Raw genomic sequence first — 3506 nt, 5'->3', positions numbered from 1 at the left:
CCACAGTACCCAACAGAGGAGTCCTTTCTCACAGCAGGGATTTTCTCTAATGGTGTTTTCAAATTAATTGAAGGGAATTGGGTCAGTGACTGAGGGTGAGCTGTTTTGGATTTTTGGAGATGTACTGGAGCAGAATTTGTATATTGACAAATGCCTTTTTTTTTTTTTTTGCAGGTTCCCTTCTATGAATTTGATAACTTAAAGAATAATGAAGACATCGTTGAATATCTTCACAAGAAAATCTTTCCTCATACATACAGACTGAGCTGGTGATAGCAGTTCCATACAGTAATGTCGATTTTGCACCTGCACAGTGATATAATTGCAGTTCTTCAACTGCATTTATGTGATGAGAAAGAAGACCGTGTAAGATTCTGTTCATGATGCACTTCCAGGAGATTTTGCATTTTGTGGACATTATACAGTATATAATGTTTTCTCATGTGTTATGAGTAAAGCCGATCTATGTATATTGAACCCTGTTTTTAGAGGAACAATACTGCTATTTTTGTTACACCAAACCAGTTTCTAAATATATCTATTTGTTCAAAGTTCATGTAGTTTATTCACTTCTAGAATATGAGCAGAACTTTGATGTCACAAGTCAGTAATTTTTTCACTATAACACAAAATATACACATATATACAGCCTCTTAAACCTAGACTCGAAATCGTACACACTGAACACACAAGCCATACATACACATTTACATATTGCATAAGTCTATGAAGCCTAATTAATTCCATCCGCTGGCTCATTTTTAAACCGGTAAGTTGCAAATGAAAAGCTAGACCACAAAGGTTACTTTATCTTCAATATTATTTCATTTATTTGCAGTGCAAGTTTGTAGTGGGAAAGGGAGAAATACTATGAAAAGGAAGGGCTGCTTGAGGTGCTCCTGCGGAGGCGTAAGTTGCACTAACCATTAGCCATAATAGATGGGCACTTCAACCTTCAAGTCCTACAACCCATAATAAAAAAATTCAGAATAATATGTTTAGCAGCATATTAGATATAAGAGGGCATTACAAAAAAAAAAACCTTGAAAGTGAAATGTATGATTGTTTTTTTTCATCTGCCTTTTGACACCTTCATATTGCAATTGGCCTAATGAATTTAAACCAAATGTGGCATTCCTCCTATCTCCCTATAACAAAGTTGGTGCAAATCCATCCATCCAATATATAAGCTTTTGTTTTGTAGGCTGTTTAAAAAAAAAAAAAAGTACAGGCATACCCCGCTTTAACATACGCAATGGGACCGGAGCATGTATGTAAAGTGAAAATGTACTTAAAGTGAAGCACTGCCTTTTTTCCACTTTACAATGCATGTACTGTACTGCAAACATCATATATGTGCATAACTGGTGTAAATAATGCATTTGTAACCAAAATAAATACAGTAGGCTTTATTCAAATAAAATTAATGGGAGCAAGCAAGGAGGTGAGAGGCGCGCACGCGGGTCAGTACTGTATAGCAGCTCTCTCCTTTTCGCAGTCTCTCTCGCTCACTCAGTCTCTCTGTCTCTCTCTCTCACTCAGTCTCTCTGTCAGTCAGTCACACACTCAGTCTCACACACACGCACTCAGTCACACACACACGCACTCAGTCACACACACACGCACTCAGTCACACACACACGCACTCAGTCACACACAGTCACTCAGTCACACACAGTCACTCAGTCACACACAGTCACTCACAGTCACTCAGTCACACACAGTCACTCAGTCACACACAGTCACACACAGTCACACTCACACACAGTCACTCAGTCACACGCTAAGTCACTCAGTCACACACACAGTCACTTAGTCACACACTCAGTCACACAGTCACTCAGTCACTCAGTCACACACAGTCACACACAGTCACACTCACACGCTAAGTCACTCAGTCACACACACAGTCACTCAGTCACACACACAGTCACACAGTCACACACAGTCACACACAGTCACTCACAGTCACTCACAGTCACTCACAGTCACTCACAGTCACTCAGTCACACACAGTCACACACAGTCACTCAGTCACACACAGTCACTCAGTCACACACAGTCACACAGTCACACTCACACACACAGTCACTCAGTCACACTCACACACACAGTCACTCAGTCACACACACAGTCACTCAGTCACACACTCAGTCACACAGTCACACAGTCACACAGTGTCACAGTCACTCAGTGTCACACACACACACACACACACACAAAGATTGCAGCAGAAGATCTTCTCCCCCTCACACTGTAGTCTGTAATTCACATCACATGCAAAGCTTCACAGAGCTCTGAGGAGGGAGGAGGGACTAGGGGGGAGAAGGAGGAAGCAGAGTCACGGGCGGACTCACTGGTTTAGCTGCTGCTTTAGGAAGCGTGATTGCAGGGGGAACGGACACAGATGGGAGGGGGAACGGACACAGATGGGAGGGGGAACGGACACAGATGGGAGGGGGAAAGGACACAGATGGGAGGGGGAACGGACACAGATGGGAGGGGGAACGGACAAAGATGGGAGGGCAGAGGGAACAGGGAGATCGAACGCTCCATAATGAAGACAAGCATGAAGGAGGTTGCAGGAGTGTTTAGGTGCGCACGCTGCCCCCTGGTGTCCGTACTCGCGAAGCAGGTGTACATACACAGGGGTATGGTGCAACAAAAAAAAAATGTACGTACTTGTGAGTGTACGTAAAGCGGGTGTATGTAAAACGGGGTATGCCTGTAGTGTAGGGCCATCTCACCGATAACTCTGCGAGCACTAAATATATATATATATAAATTATTATTATTATTATTATTATGGGTCCCTTTGACACATGGGTTTGACAATGCATTGATTAATTACCTAGAAAAAAGAGAGATTACCGGCGCCTTTAATGTCCAATAAATTGATTAGAAATGTCCAAACGTTACGTGAATAGTCCCAACAGTGTCCTCTGGCGTAAGGGCAGTGAAGGGATGGATGAGCAGCTCCCACCGTGCAATCGTGAAATATGTGAAGAGAAAATAAAACAAATTATGGTGCAGTATGCCAAACAATCTGTGCTGACATGAATGTCCAATGCAAATACCAACAACACAAAACGAACAAAACCAGACAAACACTAGCAAGGCAAATATAATTAAAAGCTATTTAATAAACAAAATAAAATAGAGGGTTCCGGAGGACATACAGTATAAGATCGCAGCAGGTCCAGATGGGGTAAAATTGAGACCCTACTCACAAGATATCAAACATAAGCAGGCAATGGAGATATATGACGAACTGGTTGTCCACTGTGGTAGCAGCCGAAGAGCCTTCCTGTGATGCCCCACTTGTTTGGGGCGGATGATGCGTCACTGGAAGGCAGGACTTCCGGGCGGATGTTGAGTCACACGAAGGCGGGACTTCCTGGAACGGCGCTCCTTCTCTCTCCTTCCCTCTCAAATCTGGATCGGCTGCTTGAACTATGTCCTCCTTAGCCAAAAGCAGCTCTAAAAAGTTAACTTCTCAACGCGTT

General features: G+C 43.0%; 1 protein-coding gene across 7 annotated transcripts in view; it reads left to right on the top strand.

Annotated features, from left to right (window-relative positions):
• The window catches only part of FASTKD3 (FAST kinase domains 3), a 16800-nt gene extending 16246 nt beyond the window's left edge, over positions 1-554 (top strand). For 5 of the 7 annotated variants that reach the window (XM_075586186.1, XM_075586181.1, XM_075586182.1 and 2 more), the window contains one exon: positions 175-554. In XM_075586186.1, coding sequence (XP_075442301.1) covers positions 175-273 — 99 coding nt within the window. In that variant the 3' untranslated portion in view covers positions 274-554. The remainder of the gene's footprint in view (positions 1-174) is intronic. The other 2 variants (XR_012799176.1, XR_012799177.1) reach the window with 2 other exon arrangements.
• Positions 555-3506: the final 2952 nt, after the last annotated feature.

Source organism: Ascaphus truei, chromosome 2 (genome assembly GCF_040206685.1).
Source record: "Ascaphus truei isolate aAscTru1 chromosome 2, aAscTru1.hap1, whole genome shotgun sequence".
NCBI classification, from domain to species: Eukaryota; Metazoa; Chordata; class Amphibia; order Anura; family Ascaphidae; genus Ascaphus; species Ascaphus truei.
The sequence above is the reverse complement of the archived record's forward strand: the minus strand, read 5'-3'. Positions and strand labels throughout refer to the sequence as shown.